General features: G+C 42.4%; 1 protein-coding gene across 1 annotated transcript in view; it reads right to left on the bottom strand.

Annotated features, from left to right (window-relative positions):
* Positions 1 to 7084: 7084 nt before the first annotated feature.
* Positions 7085 to 19652, bottom strand: part of LYPLAL1 (lysophospholipase like 1) — a 496351-nt gene continuing 483783 nt past the window's right edge. The window contains exon 5 of the mRNA XM_069608584.1: positions 7085 to 7365. Within this exon, the coding sequence (XP_069464685.1) occupies positions 7129 to 7365 (237 nt within the window). The 3' untranslated portion in view covers positions 7085 to 7128. The remainder of the gene's footprint in view (positions 7366 to 19652) is intronic.

Here is a 19652-nt window from a genome sequence, read left to right as displayed (position 1 = left end):
CGCTCCATGGCAGTCGGGTGTGAATGCCCATACTGACTTATTTTCTTTTTTTGTGAAATAAAACCTAGTTATACTTGAAAGAGGTGCACCAAGTCTTTTTCCTTAGAGAATTGTCAATTCCTTGTCTGGTTGCCGGTGGTTCCGCCCTACAGAATCTTGGCTTGATATTGTAGAGGGGAAGTTACTCTGTTCCTTGTTGGGTCTACCGAGGAGTATCCCCATTGAGGCCCTGAGATGAGAACTGGGCCTGACCTCATTGTCATCTTTATGGAACATTTTGAGATGCTAAACGTGTATTGGCAAGAGGTAAAAGTGACTCCCTTTTGGGATTAATCGCTAATAATACCCTTAACAATAGCAGCAATCGGACATATATTGACTTGATGGCTGAGTATTTCAGCACCTGAACACAATTGGATTGATGTTACCTCCGGTGGAGTATAGACATGAATTTCACACTAAAAACTAAAAGTGCAGACTGGGATAGATCTGAGAATATTTAGAAATTATCAATGAAGAAGCGATATGTGCTATATTCCAGACAAAGCTTTAAAACTGGTATTCCATGTAGATATTTAATTAAGCTATGTGATCTGGAATTAAGGTGATTTATACTTTATTTACAGCTAAATATTCTGCCAGTATTGGAATATACAGGAGCATGGAAGAACATACTGTGGGAGGCGAGGACATGCTGATTGTGCTGGGTCCAAATTGAGACTATATGCCATATTCTAACAGTGTGTTCTTGTCTTGCCGAGCAGTATCGCATAAAATATGAAGTGCTGGTGCATTATGGATCTGGCATCACTTCCGACCAAGTTTGGTTGAGCGTAATTTCAGCACAATCATTGGTTATTACTGCAGCATCCTTCCATGTATGGAAAATTGCAGTAACATGTTTAATCGAGCTGGATAACGTTGTGGTTTGCGGGTAATTGAAGAATGTTATAAGGTAGATAACTATTCTGGTCTACATGATGGGTTATAACTTTCCACTGCAGAAAAGAGGGAGGCTGCTGCATTGAACTGTATAATGTCTTACAACATTGTTATGAAAGCCACATTGTAATTGTTAATAAGGTTTAGATAGAAATTTATTTAGATTTTATTTAGATATAGACTGATACATATATTATGGTCTAATATTTTTGTATACGTTTGTGTCGTTCTAACTTATTTGATTGTATGTATTTAATTGACAGTGTAAAAGGTTTCATTTTTTTTTTTTTTTTTGTTTTTGGTTATAGAAAAAAAACCTTTTACAAAATGCTTATTACTTGTATTACAATTCATTCAATAAAACCAAACAACATCAGAGAAAGAGAGAAAAAAACATTAAAAATTAATTTTCACTTGCATCTTTTAAACTAAAACCACCCTCTGTTCAATTGAAATAAAAAAGAAGCATAAGTAAATGAGAGACAAGCACTAACAAAAGAAAATAAAGAAGAAAAACAGCTATCCATTAAATTAGCCTGATGTAAAATCACTTAGACTCATAGACAATAACCAAACAAGGAAACATTTCACAACTAAACATGATCTCAGTTTAGTCAAAGCAGGGAATCTCTGATGCCCTCTTATGGAATCTTTTGGAAGTCACAATGTTATACCTTTCAAGGACTTGTACTACTGCAATTGTCAGGTCATTCAAATGTCCAGCGATCAGGCGGTCCCAGAAAAATTCCTCGATGTAGCGACCCCCCACGCCAAATCTAGCAAAGAGTAGGTGTCTTGCAGGCCAAGTTCCCTCACACTCCAACAGTAAGTGTTTTAAGGATTGTTTCTGTGGGTTTTTACACACATTGCATAGAGAATTAGCTTCCTCCCCTTTCCCCCTTATCGACAGGGCTTCCCTTGTATGTGCTATATTCAATCGAATTCTGAGGAAATTCATCCTAATCCTCCAATCGGGAAACTTTATCAGATATCTTGCAATGACCCCTTGTTTTTATCCACTTTCAGAAAGATATTTTCAGGTAATAGGGAACGCATTTTGTCGATCGTATTTATCCAAACCCGCTCCTCCAGAGCTCTCTTTGCCTTCAGTGGATTATAGATTAACATTTCTATGTCAGTTCCTGCAATACTCAGTCCTTCCATGACCCTTTCTTCCAGATTTAACAGCAATTTTGATTTTTCTGCTCCTAAGTGGGCCTTGATGTCAAAATACAGGGTATCTTCTTGCGCAGTGAGGATTGAACGCAGAAGGGACGTCGGTTTCCATTCTGCCTGCGATTTTAGAGCCCGAAGGTCCAATTCGAATCTCAGACAACTCTTAGAGAGACTCATTGGAAGGCCGAAAACTCTCTTCCAAACTAGCCCTTCCAACCTTTGCCAATCCACAAGCACGTTTTTCTTTCCAGTCCATAAAGTATCACCAGAATAACCTTTGCCGAGTAGAATTTAATTAATGAGAGAGTCGAGAACTTACAGTATTTCATTAATATCTTTTTCATCTGCGGGACCAACTGTGAGATCTTCATTTCTACATCTTGTTCCACCTTACCTAATAATGGGGAGGCAAAGATCTTATACCCCCAATTATATCAGATCTTCCACTCTTTCTATACTCTGCCCTCCTAACTTCCACTGAGAGTAGGCTACTTTTTTATTTACATGTTTGAATATCATTATTCTCGATTTTTTGGGATCGATAGTCAAATCATTCTTCCTTGCATAGACATCTAATTTGTCCAGAAGACACTGCAGCCCCACTGGTATTCTATCCAGTAGGACCAAGTCATCCGCATAAGCAAGCCAATGAACCATACATCCATTAATTATTGGGCTTGCTAGCACCGATTCTTCCAAAAACTCTCCCATATCTGAAAGATACAGGTTAAAGAAAAGGGGAGCTCCCCGGCAACCCTGGCGAACTCCCCTTTCCACCCCTATTGGACTGATGAGATGACCTTTGGTGTCAGCCAAACTCTAATGGTGGTATCTCTGTTGAGTTCAGCAACCATGGCAAGTATGCCCTCTGGGATTCCCCAGCTTCTCAGCTTCGCCCATAATCGGTTTCTATTCACCTGATCAAAGGCCTTCAAGAAGTCGACCCAGGCTCCGTACAGTTGATATTCTCCCTTATTTCTTGTTCTTTCACTCAAGATGTTCAATACCAGGCCATTTACTGCTGTAGAGTGACACCCTCTAAATCCCGTTTGAAATCTGGACAAGATGTTTCCCTCCTTCACTCATTTTTCCAACTCCCCCAGTAAGACCCTCATGAAAAGCTAGCTGTCAATGTAAAGGAGGGCAATTGGCCGATAGTTTGTAGGTTGCAACTGATCGCCCCCCTTGAACAATGGAATGACGGTCACTGATTTCCATGATGATGGAAACTGTTGTTTTACAAGAATCTCTCCAAATAGCCAGAATAGTATTTTTGCCTGTAAACGGGGCTGTTTCTTCAACACTTGATAAGTTAGGCCATTTGGCCCCACTGCTTTGGAGATTGAGCCTTTGCCAATCAATTCAACCAGGGTGTTCTCCTCCAGAGGGAGATACCAGCTAACATTTTTATCTAGAAAAAATTCTGAGGCCATAGGATTTTTAAAACTAGCCGACAGATAATCCACCCACACCCTCTCTGACACCAAATTACATAATGCTGTGGCTGGGTTTACCTCTAACTGACAGATCACTGACCAGAAATTTCTGGAGTCATTACTTCCCACTAACTTCAACATACCTTCTCCATCTTGCTGCAACCGCAGCATCCTCCTACCCACATACCAATGCTTGTAGCATAATGACAGCCTCTTAGATTCCCTTCTGTAACCTTCCAAACTCAGCCCCTGTCTCTTCAGAGATCTCAATTTCTGCTTGCACAGTTTTTTTCCTTGCAAATGAGTGCAGATGATTTTGTTTACTTCCACCTCCTCCTCCTATCCTCGGTGGACACAAACACCAGATACATTTCACTAAGACTTCTGGATGGCAGAGTTCTCGTTGGATATGTTCCGGGGTATCGAGTAGCCTACAGTTTAACGCCTCCCCTTCTCTTTTATACTTAGCCAAACAGATTCTGCTCTTATTAATCAAATAGGTTTGACTCTGCATGAACGATGATCCCGGAGCAATATCCAAGACAGATAACTCCAACCTAGAGTGGTCGCCCCCCCGCTCGATCTTCAGGGATATATTGTACATGAAAAGGTCAGCTGTCATGAAGATGTAATCCAACGTTGAGGCAGTGATACCCCGATGCCATGTTGGTGCTGCAGGGATGTCCGAACCAGGGGGTACCTGGAGGAATTAAGTTCATATGAATTTGAGCTTGAGTATGCGTTATCTGGCCTCCTTCAGTGGCCAACGAGATTTGAGCAGATTGGGCTACCTGAACCGACTGTTGTCCAGAAGCCACCGCACCGTCAGATGTCTCTACAGATTCTGTATATGAGCCATCCCACCCCGGACAGCCTAAATCATCCCTCATGATTGTACTCCTAAGTTTAATTTTAGTCTGATCTCCTTAATGAATTCTTAAGGCTACTAGGTTATCAGATGCTCAGGTCCCAGCAAATATGTCAAAGGCTTCATTATTGAACCATACACACTTAATACCAAATAAAAAATAGACCTTTTACAAGTGTTCCATTCTTTTTAAAGCTATTAGATTGCCTGGCATACTTAAAAGCATACCTGGATGAGCACAATTTGCTTGGGGTCATATAATTGGGTTTCAGAGCAGGGCATGGTACTGAGACCACTCTTGAAGAATTGGAGGCAAGTATGTACCAAATTATGGACAACAGACATGTTGCTCTTCTTATTCTTTTGGACCCATTGGCTTTGTTTGACTTGGATTTTAACATGCTATATGAGAGTTCAGACTACCGCTCTTTTTTCAAAAGATGCGGCTGACTGTGTTTCATTGCTTTTATCGGGTAGATCAGTAAGAGTCTTTCACAAATCCACTATGGCACGCCCTATTGAGCTCCTTTGTGGTGTACCGCAGGGATCTTGTTTATCGCCCACTCTTTTTAAAATGTTTATGACGCCTCTGTTTGATCTTTTAGATGAGCAGGATATTTTATATACAAACTATGCTGACGACACAGATTCTGATTGAACTTATGGGTGATCACCCCACATATGCTGCATGAGTCAATGCTGTTTTTAGTTTGATTCAAAGCAGGATGGCTTATAACTGCCTCGCTTTGAATGATGCCAAGACTTGTGCTTTTGCGGGTGGGTTCCCAGCAGAGATTATTCAAACTCAACAATTATAATTATTGCTGGCTGTTGTAGCCCAGTCCTTCCTAAGGTGAAGACTTTGGGTTTTCTTTTGGACTCAACCTTGTCCATGAAAGAACATGTTAATCCAGTGATCTCATCTTCTGCTTACTACCAGAAGCTGTTATGTCACATTAGACCATTTTATTTAGGGGTTTAATGGATTCTTCTCCCAATTGGAAGTTATCATACTGTGGACCAAGTTTATTGATGGTATCTGGAGAACCTATGACAAGCAATTCGGTTTTAGATTTGTTCAGTGCTAGCTTATTATAGACCATCCAGGTTTTAAGTAATATAAAAACTCTGTAAACGGCCATTTCGTCTTCACTGTGGGAAACAGAAAGCGGGATGACACATTGAGTGCCATCCGCGTAGATGGTAAATATTATATTCTCATAATCGAGCATTGCGAACAGAGGAGCCGTAAATATATTGTAAAAACAGGCGGAAGTGCAAGCACCCTGTGGAACACCACAAGTTGTTACAATAGATTCAGATTCAGCATTGCCACAAAAGACTCTACTATCTCGATTTTTGAGAAATGACAGTACCCATTTGCAGGCCAACGGGAAGAAATTGGCCACTTCACACAACCTGGTGGCCATGATATCATGGTCCACCAGGTCGAAGGCCGCGGAAAGATCAAGCAGCGTAAGCAAAGTTACTTCCTTGTTATCCATACGGGCCATTAGTTTGGACTTGAGTTCAAGAAGCGCGGTTTCATTGCCATATCCAACCCGAAATCCGCACTGATGGTCGTTTAGGATAGGATGGGCCTTTAAGTGGTCTGCAATTTGTATATAAGCCACACGGTCAAGAATCTTATGTAGAAACGCTGTGTTGGTAATGGGTCGATAATTATTTGGCATATCGACTGAAAGCCCTGTTTTTTTCAGAATTGGCATAACCCATTATTTCTTAAGTTCCTGAGGGACCGTGCCGGAAGATCTAGAAGTAGTAACAAATTGCCAGATAGAGGTAATTAAAGAAGGGGTACAGGTCTTAATTATCATAGTAGTATGGATGTCATTTTTAGTTCTTGTGGGCTTTAGTTGGTTAATGATAGTTTCTAGGTCCTTATCAGTTATAGGAGATAGATTAAAAATTGGAATAGTCGGTGATCTATGATAGGACCAATCCGCAGATGTAGCCTTAGTGCGGTTTAAGTTGTTACTTTTCTCTAATATATTTTCCTTGATGGTATCTAATTTTTTATGCATGGCTTGTTGCATAACATTGCACCAAGTAACATCATCCGCGATAGATCTATCTGGAATAGTGTGGTTAGTGTGCTCTGTTTTACTTGACATCTCTTGTTTTACATTTTTGTGTGTTATTAGTGGTTGTTATTATGTTGCATTTATTGTGCCCTTGTGACAATGGTTTTATTCTTTCTCTTTGTTGTGTAGCTTTGTTGTGTAGCTGTTCTTGTTTTATGTGTGCCCGTTTGCCTTTGGGCCCAAGTCGTTTTTAAATTCTTAAACATAAACACAAATATTTATGCAATAAGAAATATACATTTAACAGGACAGAGCATCCAGCTCTACCCTCAAATAGAATGACCATATTTGAAAAGTTGGACCACATTTTTAGAAATGTGTAACCCAAGAATTGAGAATGTATTCACGAATGTACCCAAAGTAACGCTGTAATAATAGGAGAGATGCTGTGCATTAATTTAGCAGACATATATACATTATTTATATTTTAGCAGCATCACAAGCAGATGATATTCCGTTATAACCAAATTGTAATGCACTTTGTTGCTTTCTAGTTAGGTCAATGACATAAAAAAACCACACACACTTGTATTCATAAATACATACATAAACTCACATCACAGTCTCAAATCTTTTTATTTTATTGGTATCACCAATAGTATTATTTCTCTGGTTTGGTGTCCTCTGGCAGCTTCTTATGAATCCAAGACTTCAGTTTTACGAGTTCTGCTTTGTTCATTTCATGGTAAAGATTTGGGATGCTGTGGAAAGAGGTCATCACACCCAAAGAACTCAACATGGAGTTGGTCTGTTCCCCCCAGGAGTGACTGACCAATTCGTCAGCAGTACCATGGCATTGGTATAGTTCTGGGAGTCTGCTGGAATCTTTCAGAATAGTCTGGATAGTTTTGGTAAAGGAAAAGGAAAACACGTGGGATGAGAAATAAACAGAGGATACATTATTATTAAGAAAATAAAACAAACCCAAACTTTTTTTTTTTTTAAAGATAAAAGGTTATGTGGTGAATGCAATTGTAAAGGAAACACATATTTCAAATATTTCAATTAAAAAAGGGCAGCTAAAATTGTACTACCATATTTTACAATTGCTACTGAAATCTAATCAGTTATACAGACAACAATTTAACACAAAAACCATGATTCTGGGATAAAACATTTAAGATCAGAATTCAGGCAAGAAATTCAAGATTAAAGGACGGACAGCTATACAAAACAAGGAATAAGAAAAGTAAATATTTCCCAGCCCGCTACATGATGCATTTGTTAAATTTCAGTGATATGACAAACATAATAAGACTGAATTGAAGGTTTAAAGTATTACATACAGTCTTTTGAAAGAAGGACCCAAACTACCTAAGAACAAACTACCTATAAGCAACCTCTGCTCTGGCTCATCCTACCATCTCCAATAAATCACATAAAGAAGCTGCTACGACCGGGACAGAGTCGCAGATCTTTGCAATAGCTACCTTCAAACTTCAGAGCAGAAAGGGACCTCTAAAATCCTATGAATCCCCTTAATATCGGTTTTTGATGTGACCCAAAAAGTAGTAAACTGTGAGGCGACAAACAGAATGTAATTTTTTGGTACAATGAACATTGCCTCCTCAGCCTTTCTCCTCCCCTTTCCAGCTTTCCATCAGACAGGTTTGATATTTGATTTGGACTTGAGACCGTCACAGAAAAAATGCTAATCCCCACATCCTTTCCCTTTTTGCATTTCCATTCTTAGCACTATATGTTATTTTTAATTCCCAGTAGCGCTGTACAAAAACCTACATAAATAAATGAATAACCATAAGGAAATCCTAACGTTTAGAGAACTTTCCAATCTTTATTACAATAGTGAGCATTATAACATTTATTTTTATTTTATTTAATATTTATAAGGTGCTTATACCGCAAGAAAGCGCCACAAGGCATAAGGGAAGGGAACAAGGGAGCAAATAAACAATGAAATTGACAATGAATAAAATAGAAACCAAAGCGGTCCTGCTAGACCTTGTGACATTGGGATCATGCAAGTGCAATGAGAGAACAAGGAGAAAAAAAAAGGGGGTGGATGGGATGGTGTTAAGTGCCAGTTGGGTCTCTTAGGGAGGGGAGGAAGTGCCAGAAGTGCCCTTTGGGGAGGCAACAGGTAAGTGCATAGGCGGAGGCATCCCATGCGATGGAGGTTTACCGCCCAAGGTTAAGTGCAGAGCTGAGGCAACCACCCGACAGGTGGGTGTGGGCCCATAAGGGGCAATTTGGCAGGAGGCCAGGACCCTATTGTATTCTTGAGGGATCAAGCTGACAATCTCAGCTACAGAGGGGATGGTTAGGAAGTGAGGGGGAGAGGAAAGGAGAAGAGAAAGGTCTGGAGTTGTTTGTGGAACCTGAGGTGGTCCGGTTCAAGAGAGAGAGAGAGAGAGAGAGAGAGAGAGAGAGAGTGAAGCTGTTCAATAGGAGGGAGCCAGCAGAGGAGAGAGATTTGCCCCTGCTCTCTGCTTGGAGAAATGTTTGATCAGCAGAGAGTTGGAGGCAGAAGATCGGAGGCATCTTGAGGGAGAGTACTTATTGAGAGAGAGTAGCAAGGGCCTTGTGGATGATGCAAAGGATGTTGAATTTGATCCTTGCAACAACCGGGAGCCAGTGGAGAGATTTTAGAGATGAAGAGATACGGTCCCAGCGCAGGATACGTCTTGCAGCCCTATTCTGGATTAGTTGAAGAGGACGGAGTGAAGAAAGAGGCAGATTGAGGAAGAGACTGTTACAGTAGTTTAGCCTGGAGAGGACCAGGGCTATAGAGACATTGAGCTTCTGGGGGAGGTGAGGAAAGGGGGAATGCCCCTGAGGAGTTGAAGTTGAAAGTGGGTCTTCTTGGCATGATAAGAGGATGTGAGGAGTAAAGAAAAGGAAGGTGTTGAAGATGACCCCAAGGTTTCTAGCCTCAGACGAAGGAGAGGCGGGTGAGCCCATAGAGGAAGGTCAGAGTGCAGGAGGGAAACATGGAGCAGGTGTTTTCCAATAGGAAGGATCTCAGTCTTACTGGCATCAAGACAAAGATCATTAGAGGTGCACCAAGACTGAATAGCAGACAAGCAATCAGGGATGAAAGAGGAGGAAGAGGAGAAGGAAGACAGAAGTTTGAATAAGAGTTGTGTGTCATCTGTATAACCCTGGAAATGAGGAGAGAAGGCAGAGATGAAGTGAGCAAGAGGTGCAAGGTAGATGTTGAAAAATTAAGGCAAGAGGATAGAACACTTGGTAACAGCACAAGAAGACAGAGTGGTGGAGGAGGAGAAAGGGTCCACGAGTACATGGGAAGGGTGGTCAGAGAGGAAGTAGGACAACCAATCCAGCGCCAGGTCTGAGATGGCAAGAGTATCGTGGAGCCGCTTTATGAGGATAGAATGGTTGGCCGTGTCAAAAGTGGAAGAGAGGTCAAGGAGAATGAGAACATTAACAGAGTTAGAGTCAATATTTGTGAGCACATTCTTCACGTGTGTTGCAATAGGTGAGAAGGTGGAGAGAGAGGGTGGAAGAGCAGCCAAGGGTGGCAGGAGGTCAGAAGGGGAGGGGGAGGAGGAGGAGACAGAGGTCAGAATGTCCTGAGTTTAAGAGCTGAAATGGGTGGCCAATGCAGCACAGAGGGCCTGAGAAGGAAGAGGTGGCGGACTGCAGATGGATTGGCTAGTTCCTTGCCGATGTTGAAGAGTTCAGCCATGTTGTTATAGGCTTCAGAGATACGAGCTTGGAAATGAGCTCACTTCTTGGAGCAGGTAGAGAGACAATATTGCCTTTGGGGTAGGCGGCAGGCCAGTTTGTTGGTAATTCTGCAACTTGCGTATCAAAGCAGTTAGATCAGAGTCGTACCAACTCTTACCCTTGGAGGCAGGTTTCAGGCCGATCCGCATGACAGGGGCAAGAATGTCCAGAATGTTGGTGATAGCAAGATGAAGGTTGACAAGGACAGAGTCGGTGGGAAAATCAAGAGGAGGGGAAGGAGGAGGGAAGAAGGTGGAGGCAAACGCAGCAGCCAACACTCGCTTCATCGGTGGATGACCGCAAAGGAGGCTGGCAGTGCTGGTAAAGGCTCCGTGAGGAAGTCGAGACGTCCTAGATGGGAAGAGAGGAGAGGGTGGTAGTGAGAGGGTTGGAAAGCGGGAGATCAGCTGGGATGAGGGCATCAAAAGTGTGTCCGGCAGAGTGGATAGGGCCAGAGGGGAGAATAGTGAGGGAGAGGGATCACAGAAAAGTGAAGAGGCAGAGGCAGCTTAGTCAAGATGGATGTTGAAGTCTCCAAGGAGGAGGAATTTAGAGGTAGAGGTCAGAAGTGAAGAGGTGAAGTCATCCCACTCCGAGAAGGAAGACAGTCACAAGGCCAGGGGGCCTGTAGATAGCGGCAAGGGTGAGAGAGAGAGTCAGAGAGACACCAAGCTTGCAGCAAGGGTTTTAAAGGAGGGGTAGTGCTGGGTGGGTATGAAAGAGGTGGGGACCCACTAAGGGAAGATCAGGGCTACTCCACCACCATGTCGGTTGGGCCGAGGTTTGGAGAGGATCTTGTAACCATCAGGGAGAATGGAGTCAAAAAGCAGTGACTGAGCTGGCACTGAACCACGTCTCGGTGAGAGCGAGGACATTGAGACCAAAGTCGTCAAGAAGGAGGCAGATATCAGAAGAATGTTTGACAGCAGATTGAGCATTCAGAGTGGCTAAGTGCAGCTGATCACCACTTTTGAAGGTTTTCCGAGGAGGGGTACAGAGAAGTGGTACACCCGTCGGAGATGGTGAAGGAGGTGCAGAGAGAGAGAAAAGAGGAGTAGCAGAAGAAGGTAGGAAGTTGATGAGGGCCGGCAGGCGCCAGTCGAAGAGAAGATTGGGTTGAGGACCCTGGGCCAAGACAGTGCATGTGTGATAGACATTAATGATGCACGTAGATGATGAGAAGTATACCAAGAGTACTTCCCATCTAGTGCCTCGATTAATGGGTGAATAGGAAAAGGGGGGAGGGTAGAGATCAGATGGGAGGTCCAAAGGTCTGGCGAGTGGACAGAGACAATGATTTCAGTGATAGTTTCTCTGGAAGTGGCGCTGACTTAGGTATAGGCAATAGGTAGGCCAAGATTAGAGCCCAAGAGATCTTTTTTAAGCTTCCTTCTTCCAGACTTGGTAAGAGAGGAGGGATAGGTGATCAAGTAGCAGTTAGACTAGATGGGGAAGATGGAGAGTGTCATCCAGATGGAGGAAAAAGAGGGAAATTATGAGAGGTTGCACAATGCTTGGGCGAACTCATGGGGCGGTCTAACAGCTAGTTCAAACACACCTAGGTTCAAATTTCCCAGAAAGCACACAAATGCAGTACACAATGGAGGGTGCTGAGATGTAAAAATACACTGAGGTTCGAATTTCCCAGAAAGCACACAAATGCAGTACACAATGGAGGGTGCAGAGATGTAAAAACACACCTAGGGTCGAATTTCCCAGAATGCACACAAATGCAGTACACAATGGAGGGTGCTGAGATGTAAAAATACACTGAGGTTCGAATTTCCCAGAAAGCACACAAATGCAGTACACAATGGAGGGTGCAGAGATGTAAAAACACACCTAGGGTCGAATTTCCCAGAATGCACACAAATGCATTACACAATGGAGGGTGCAGTGAGGAATAAGAAAACAGCGGAAATTGCGTTTAAGGCACAGCTAGGTTCAACATTTGTACATGCATGTGAGAAAGCACAGCTAGGTTAATGCAATGTCAATGCATAGAATGGGAGAATTGCATAGGAATACAAACAACACTGTGTAGGCAATTTGTAACCAGAAAACAGGAATGAAAGATAAAGACAAGGAATTTGAGATTAGGGGTGCAAGGTAGTCCAGAACATTGAGACACTCAATGTTTTGTAAGGAGTGTGCACTTTTACTACTTGAGTATATGGATCAGTACCACAGTCATAAACAAGTTTCTGCTAGTACAGAAAATACCAACACAGAATCTATAAAACCCTTATAGGGTGACTTATTTAATTACACATATGATATTTGCAAAGCCCATTTAGGAAACCAACACGTGTTTCGACCCGCTTGGGTCCTTTTCAAGGCTAGGCCTGTATAATGCTAAATAATAAAGTTAATTTAAAAAAAAAAAATTGTGTCTGTGCCAGTAGGTTGTATTGCCTAATTTGGTTAAATAGTCCACCGATTTCCATACAACAAATAGGCCACTCGTGTGCCAGAGGAATTGTTTCCTCTCCTGGAGCTTTGTTACTTTGCCAAATATTCTTGTAGTGATACGCCGTTTCTAGAGTCTGTTCAAAAACTTCCCTTTGTTTTTGTGTGTGTCATCTCATGTTACTTCATAATGATTACACCTCGCTTCTGTATTTTGGTACATCCGCCGAGATGCTGGGAAACAACTATTTCAAAGTAGAATGGCTCCACTTATACATATGCCAGGATCTGCATGCAGTGTTTCTGTAATCTTGTGATTTGTTAAAGCAATCAAGTGCATGATGAGGACATATAAACGGTTCCATGTAATAATGTCGCCACAAAAATATCGCCATACAAAAATATCGCCAAAAAATGGCCGTTTTTTGTGGCGACATTATTGCATGGAACATGCGGGGCACACTCCTGCAACCACCAATTATTTATTTTTTTGCCCCTGTCCCCATATATATGGTCGCCGTAAATAATATTGCCACGACCTTTTCCCGGCGATATTATTTACGGCGACCATATATATGGGGATAATATTACCTGATACCATATAAACACAGTCATCTCGGAGGTAAACCCGCGTCCCATGAATTGATTTCAACTCAATTAGTTAGGGTCTCTGCATAGCCCTACAAAGCACAGGCTCCTTAGTCAACTGTCATTAGATAATGTACTAGTGCTGCCAAACCCCACAGAAGGCCCAAACAACAGTGATGAATAGTGTGAGCACTGGTATCAGTGGCTATTACAATGTCACATTTGCAAGTTAGTTGGCTTTGCTATTAAAAACATTGATGCAAATGCTGGACTTAGGTGCTAGTGTTATCACTATGGTTGGTCTACTGCACCAGAACTGAGCGTGGGCAGCAATGCAATCTCTAGTATCAAGCCGCTAAGTGGATTTGTCAGAGGCTGCTTACAGGTTGAAATCAGCCAAATAAATTTACATACCTTACGCAAACAGGTACTGCGACCGGTTTGGAATAGTAGAACAGGGCGATTCGGCTGGTCTGGCCCTCTGGCTGCTTTGAGGTCCACTCAGGGGGACCCGAGGACAGGATGGTTCCATTCAGGGTGTGCAATGACAGATTTAGGAGATGCCGGTGCAGATTGGTAACTCCTGGTCCACAGCACAGGTCCCTCCCAATGTTCCATGGGAGTGGCTAGCGGGACAGATCTTCCTTCTGCCTAGGACGGCTCCTTCTTCACCTCAGGCTGAGAGCTTTGGAAAGTACAACTTTCCCAAAGACAAATCCAGAGAGTTCTTCCAGAATAAATCTGTGGTCTTGAGAGGATCCAAGAGGATCTGCGAGAATCTGCTGAAGGGATTGGAGACCCCTTCTTTTAAAGGCACAAGTCCTCAGATGATTGTACTAAAGCTAACATGCCTTAGTGGTCCAATCCCTGCTCTTGAACAGAGTGGACTTTGACCTTCTGATGTCACATCCAAAGTGCTTTTCTCCACAGGAAGTGGTGGGGTTGGGAAAAAGAAAGAGAAACAAGATGATCAAAGTCTACTTGCATTGACCAGAACACTCAAGCCACTGAGAACAAAGGTTCTTGTAGATTTAGCACCGTGGTATGAGGCTACTCCTTTTTAATGGGTGTGCTACTTTAATGCCCGGAGCCAGCAGAGCAGCTTGCTGTTCGGCTGTCTCTGGCAGAGGGTGTTTCCTGCCATCACAAAGAGATCAAAGAAGAGGCCCGGTCCGCCATGTTCCGGTCCTGCCATTTGGCAATCTCCACCTGGCTGACCAGAATAGATATCGACTTCTACAGCAGAGATGACTGACACGTGCAATATCAATTTGGATGCGATGACCATAAGTAGTGCCATGCATTATGCCTAAACTAAGGCATATCTTTATTTTAGATTTTATCCTGCCATCAGCATGGGTTAATAATGATCATCGTAGTTTTGGTACAGTGGGGGATATCTTAATACCACCCTTGCACTGCAGAGACTTGGTTGTCGCGTGGGTATCTTGTGACCTTGGAACCAGACCCACGTCAAGGTTAGAGCATTTGCTAAGGATCAGGCTACTGAGGAAGCTTGGCACAAGCACACTATGCTTTTGGCATGGAGTTGACCAAAAGGGGAATCTGGTTAGAGATGATCTCTTTGGAGATGGAATTACCCATATCATTTTATATATTTATAAAAATAAAAAAGCTAGGGCTTTCAACCCTTGCCAGATGGCAATTCCTCACAAGCGCCTCAACATTTTGGATCAGGCTTTAACACTTTGCTTACCAACATCTGAATTTACTGTTGCAATGAAGTTGCATAAGTATTCTGCTTGTATGGGTCTGTTGAGAGCATTAAACAGTCAATCGCTATATAATCTGGTGATCTCTGTACACAAGGTCCAGTACCCAGTGTTAGAATATGATTAGCTGAGCATCTGATTCACGAAAAACATAAAAAGGGATCACTCACATTAAACAGGCTTTTGAAATGACCCCAATTGATTGGTAATGTTTTCAGAAATCAAACATGTAATAGCTAGCAGAAATTATGATTATGGTTTATAAAGCAGAGGCTTTGAAAATGCAGATCCTATGCAGAATGAAACTTGCGTTACTGAAAGATTACTTAGTTTACCTACCTATGCTTAACTCTGGCAGCCCACAATGAACTAGGCCGCAAAAACATCGATCCAGCCGATTCAATTAAGATTCAGGGCGCAAAGAGAGTACTCTGTATCCTACAGCTGATCTACTGAGTTACTAAAATCATTTAACTGCACTCATAAGATAACATCTTGCTCAGAAGGCTTGGTGGGATACCTAACTTGCATTACCTTCTCACAAAGATCCCTCATTACTCTTGAGAATCAACATTTTAAAACCAAAAACATTTACAGATGTTTGGAGTAGGAAATAACTTGCAGAGTGCGGCTGTCCACACTGCTCTAGAAACACACAAAGCTGCATGGGCTCCTTTCAAGATCGAGTTAGAGAGTGTTAGCTCTCTGCCAGAGATCTTGCATCAGCATACAGAGGGTCACTGGCGTCAACCACCTGCTCTATGATGCATTTTCTACAGTCTACTGTAGCAGCCAGTGGTATTGTGCAAGTTGGGGAACGAATTTACAAATCGGCTTTTAAAAGTTTTTGTTTTCATGCTGCTTGGTACATGAATTGCTTTTTTTGTGTTCATTTGTTTATTTATGGTTAATTTTTTTATTTATGACTATTATTATTAAAATGTATTTTGCTTGGTACAATCCCGTTTTTTCCACTTTTAAGCTGTATTATATTTTGTTTTAGTAGGGTCATAAGAACATTCCTTTTATTGGTCTATGACTCCTAAAATTAGTTTGGTCAAAGACTATAATACCGAGGCTCCAAACTAAGCAATGTCTCAATGGGTGGGCAAACTAGGCATGTGTATCGCACTTCCACACAGTCATGGGTCCCCACATCCCTGCTGTAGAGAGCACAGTTTACCTATTGGCAGAGATGGACTGAATAATTTACAGACACAGGTTTGAGGTTTATCATACTTCATTTAATTTTTAAATGAATTTGTTTGGGTAAATCAGGATGAGTGAAGCCAAGGAGGTCCCTATGATGCTCTCAACCTCCAGATGGGCTCCCTTCATCCTAACCCAGGCATCCCCAAACCCAACAATGTTCCTGATGGATCCTAATGCAATTTTGCTGTCTTTGTCTTCGTCTTCTCTATTCTGGGAGGGAAGCCTGAATGCTGTGGTCTCCTCTGTCTAACTCACTCAGAGAATGTATTAAGGATCCTCTCTCTTTGGTCCGCAGAGTGATATCACCAGGGTTTCTCCGCCAGTCGCTCCCCGTCACACACACATGCTCTGTCTCTTTCTCTCCCCCTCTTTTGTCTCAATTTCTTCTTCCCTATCTAACCTCTCCTTCCGCCTTCATCTTCCTCATCTACCTCTTCTAACTATACTAATTTCCTTATCCTCTCACTTCGCTCGCTTCCCCCTTTTGTTATATTTGCTCCCCTGTCTTCTGCCACGCTCACACTGCCTACTTCTCTCTCTTCCCCTCTTTCTCTCTACCTACACTCCTTCCCTCTTACCTTACTTTCCCTAACTAACCTGTCTAGTTCTGTCTCCTAAACTAAAACACTCTCTGCCTGCCTCTACCCACTACCTTCCTTCTTCTCGTCTGCCACTCTATCACTGTATACTCTCTCTATCCCACTCTAAATTCCACTACACCGCTCTATCCATTTCTCTCATCTTTTGCATCTCCCCTCACCACACTACACTCAACTAGTACCACTCTCAAACACAATACCTTACATGCACTCTCTCAAAACACTGTCAGTTTCCTCAGCACTCAACTGCCTTTTGCTCTACCACAGCTCCAACTGATCTCACTCAAACACTGGTCAATCTCCTATGTGATGACTGTACTTTTATAGCAGGGCCTTTACTCTTCTAACATTCCTCCCAGTTTCTATTAGTGCACCTGGTCGCATTCTCTTCTTGGCCAATCTCTGGCTAAGCTATCATTGTAAGGTGTTAGGGTGGCTTTTAGCCATGTTCCCTTTACAATCTCTATTTTCAGGGTAGCGCTCACGTTTTCAAGGTGCTCGTTTTCCTTGTGGCGTCCTCCATGAGCTGGTGAGTTTTGTTTCAAAATGGGTTAGAGGAGGGGCTTCTGTATCTCCCCTACTCACCCTCACGTCATTTTCTGTTGTACCACTTTCCTGTGGTTCCTCTGGGGTTGGTAGGTCAGGTGTTCAGTGTCTCCTCTCTATCGGGTAGAAAATATCACAGTCCATTCCATGTCTGCTCTTGATTCCATTCTCCTGTTCCGGTCCGGGATTTCTTAGCTACACCCAGATGCATTCTGGATATGGTGGTGCTGAAAAAGAAAAGGGAACTCTGGCCAGAAGAGAGGCTAACCAGAATTGTGGAAGGGACAGAGGAACCAGTTGACATTCACAATGCACACCAGGGGGAGGAAGGGACACTGGTCCCTTGAACTCCCTCACTTTGTCTCTGCTCGGCCTTGGTATTCCACCAGGTAGGTCGCCAACCCGGTCGGGAGGGGTTCTTGTTACCCCCTGACAGTGTCATGAACCCTGCCAGACTATGAAAAATACAGATGTGGTACATGATTTTACTCTCCAAGCCTGGATGACTGCGGATTGTATTGCCAACAGAGGAAGTTTCCTATAAAGTACTACCTGACATAGAAACTATTTTCCAACCTGTTGAAGAGCGGCCATCTTTTTGTAGTGCATTTGTTATTAAAATCTGTGTTTTTTAAACACTTATTTATGCAGGAAATTTCTAACCTGTATTTTTAAGAGCAAAACTATCACATTCATTGTAATCATAAGCTTTCTCATAAGAGCTTAGTATATTTATTATTGGTAGACGTTGGACTCGGAAACCAGACACATCATAAAACTTGTCTAGCCTCCCTGTATTTATTAAACACATTTTCATTGGGGGGATTTATTGCTATTTCTCGAAACTCTCTGTATGTATCAACCCTATATATGTTATGTATTTCTGCACCGTGACTAGTAGATACTAAATGCCTCCCACTCTATCGTCTGATATTTAACAATGATCCTCCCTGTTCCACAATTCTAGGATTCTAGAACTTCACATGTCATGATTTCATTTTGAGTACCAATGTTCTGTCAGCAAAACCCTATCCTCTTAAGCCAATAACTCTTCATAATTGGTTATCACCTTTTAAATAGGCACATTTCTCTCAGCCCAGACAATGGCTTTCAGAGGCTATCCAGTGTAAAAAATAAAATATCTTCATAAACTACAAATATGATCAGCCTATTGTAGTGTGTGCAACATAGTATGTTTTGCTAACAATACCACTGCAACCTGTAATAAGGAATTGTGGAGGCATGCAGCCGCAGAAAAATCACAAACAATAAAAATGCTCCATATCCTAACAACTGTTTTTTTTTTTCATCTCTTATAACGAATGTCCTTACTGGGCTTGCCTAACAATGAGCTTTAATCCTGTATTGGCACGCACGGAAGAGCACTGTACAGAAGGTAGAATGACCCCACCCCTCAAACCGAATGCAGATAGCTTGTCGGGTTGATCGATGACTTGAATACTGCGAAAATCAGAAATGTAGTGCTTTTCAGAAAAGCGCTTTGAAGGGCGATCTATTTTGTAAGGTCAGTATGTCTCGCACAGTAAAGAATATGTCAAATAGTACATGTTTATGATACATTTTCAAACAATCTAGATTCAAAACTGATTAGGGAGTAAGCTATAAGTAAAAATAGGTTGGTCAGCCATTTCGTAATTTGGTCGGCCATTTTTGTTCAGTCAAACTCTAAGATGGATGTTTGGGCATACAAAATGGTCGATTTGTACAAAGTCATGATGCCAGTGTATAATTTTTTGATAGAAGTTCACAGGCCTAGAATAAGTTAGGTGAAATATGTTCAGACTAGTTGTGAGTGGCAGCTAAGGCAACCAACCAGGGATTGGAAAAGGGGTTGTCTTCAAGTACCAAAGCCAATCAGGATGTTTTATATTGATCATTGCATTACCTCAATTTTTAAAATAGTATATAAGGGGCTAAAATCTGAGGGAATTTGGGCGTTGCAGATTTTTCTTCTGTGTGCTGTATGCTGTATCCTGGTCTGCTGAAAAGAATAAACAGAAATCCAGCCTGAGTGTCCTGATGTGCGTAAGTCTGCCTTTCCTGATCTAGCGATGCCAAGGCCCAGAGAGAGGGTGATGGGACCTTCTCTTCAGCACTCTGCCAATTACCGTCCACATTTCACCAGCATCCCAACCCCTTTCCTGGGTGCTTCCATCTTTTTCTCTGCACCTCGATGCCTCGGCCTGCAAGTCCGGCCCTCACCCCCCCTCCTCGACACATCATCATTCCTCCAACACCTCTGATTTACCTGCAGGCCCGGCCCTCCGGAGGCTTCCGGACACTGCCCAGTAGTCTCCTTATCGCAG

Source organism: Ambystoma mexicanum, chromosome 4q, assembly GCF_040938575.1.
Source record: "Ambystoma mexicanum isolate Mex_15411 chromosome 4q, UKY_AmexF1_1, whole genome shotgun sequence".
Classification (NCBI taxonomy): Eukaryota; Metazoa; Chordata; class Amphibia; order Caudata; family Ambystomatidae; genus Ambystoma; species Ambystoma mexicanum.
Note: the sequence above shows the minus strand (reverse complement) of the source record. Positions and strands in the feature narration are given on the sequence as shown.